The 1,253-nt window shown below is 64.6% G+C and overlaps 1 protein-coding gene across 1 annotated transcript; it reads right to left on the bottom strand.

The window, feature by feature from the left end:
* Positions 1 to 267: 267 nt before the first annotated feature.
* On the bottom strand, positions 268 to 549 carry LOC132813128 (protein bicaudal D homolog 2-like). Its single transcript, XM_060823077.1, has one exon. It carries the CDS (start codon positions 526 to 528, stop codon positions 268 to 270), a length of 261 nt encoding a protein of 86 aa, XP_060679060.1. The 5' UTR covers positions 529 to 549.
* Positions 550 to 1,253: the final 704 nt, after the last annotated feature.

Here is a 1,253-nt window from a genome sequence, read left to right as displayed (position 1 = left end):
ACAGCGCGAGCTCGAGCTGTCGTGATGGACAGGGCGGCTTATCCAATGGGAGGCCAGCTTTGACACCAATTTCCAGGGATTGGATGGCGTACGCCCAGCCCCCGCGGCTGGGGCTGGAAGCGGGAATAATTGACGGGCGTAGGGGAGGCCAATCCGCTGCGTGCATCAGCTGATCGACGTGGGCGCGGGCCAATGGGGAAGAGGGGAAGAGGCCGGGCTCGCGGGTGATTGGAGGGACGCCTCGCCGCCCCCCACCCACGCGGGGGCTTAACCAATGGGAAGCAGGCGCGGTGGAGGAGGGCCGCGCTCTGTACCCACCTCCCTGAGCCGCTCCAGCTCCTCGATGGCGGCTTCGTGCTCCGACTCGAGCTCGGTGAGGCGCTGCTGTAGGCCCCGCCGCTCCTCCAGCACCGCCAGGCCGTAGCGGGCCGCCTGCACCTTCTGCTCGCTGGTCTCGGCCAGCTCGGCGCTCAGCCGCTCCACCTCGGCCCGGAGCGCCGACTCTTCCTCCTCCTCTTCCTCCGCCATTTCGAAGGCGTTCGCTTTAACCTGCCTCCGACTTTTAATCCTTTCCCCGGTCCGAACTTCCCCTTTAAAAAAAAACGGCCGAGGCGAAGGCGGGGCGTGGAGAAGGGGGGACGGTTGAGATTCAAATGAGTGGGCGTGACTACACGCGAACGACTCCGATTGGACGGATCGACCGTCGGTCAAGGCGAGGGCGGGCCTAGCGTGCCGCCAAACGAATAGGAGCGCGGACAGCGGCGGGGTTATGCAAATAGCGTTATGCCGATTGGACGCCGCGACTGTCGATCAGCCCCCCCACACCCGCGGTGGGTGGGCGCATGCAGATTAGACGTCTCTAGCCCTCTGTGACGATCTTCCGGAGCTCGCCGATTGGATGGGCCTCCCGTCGATTACTGGTCGGGTCCAATCGGAACCGGAGCGGCCGGTGGTTGGTCCAGGCGTTTGCGGAACGGGAGGCGTAGCCCGAGCGCAACGTCGACCGCTCCCCCTTCCGCGATTGGTCGTCCCGTCCACCGATCAGTGGGACTTGTCCAGGAGTATCCAATCGGACCGGGCGTTGTCAGGGTGTACGTTTTGAGTGGGGCCCGCCCCTCTTCCGTCACCACTTTTTGGCAGTCCCGATTGGATGTCGCGCCCGTCGACTGGAGTGAGTGGGCGGCTCCCCCTTTCGGAAAACAACCAATCGGGACGAATCACCCTTCCGTGTGCGTCACACCTTTGTGACGGAC

The sequence above is a fragment of the Hemiscyllium ocellatum genome, unplaced genomic scaffold (assembly GCF_020745735.1).
Source record: "Hemiscyllium ocellatum isolate sHemOce1 unplaced genomic scaffold, sHemOce1.pat.X.cur. scaffold_3310_pat_ctg1, whole genome shotgun sequence".
In the NCBI taxonomy this organism is placed as follows: Eukaryota; Metazoa; Chordata; class Chondrichthyes; order Orectolobiformes; family Hemiscylliidae; genus Hemiscyllium; species Hemiscyllium ocellatum.
The sequence above is the reverse complement of the archived record's forward strand: the minus strand, read 5'-3'. Positions and strand labels throughout refer to the sequence as shown.

Coding starts and splice junctions, on each gene's coding strand:
- LOC132813128 (XM_060823077.1), bottom strand. CDS start 528: ATGGCGGAGGAAGAGGAGGAGGAAGAGTCGGCGCTCCGGGCCGAGGTG.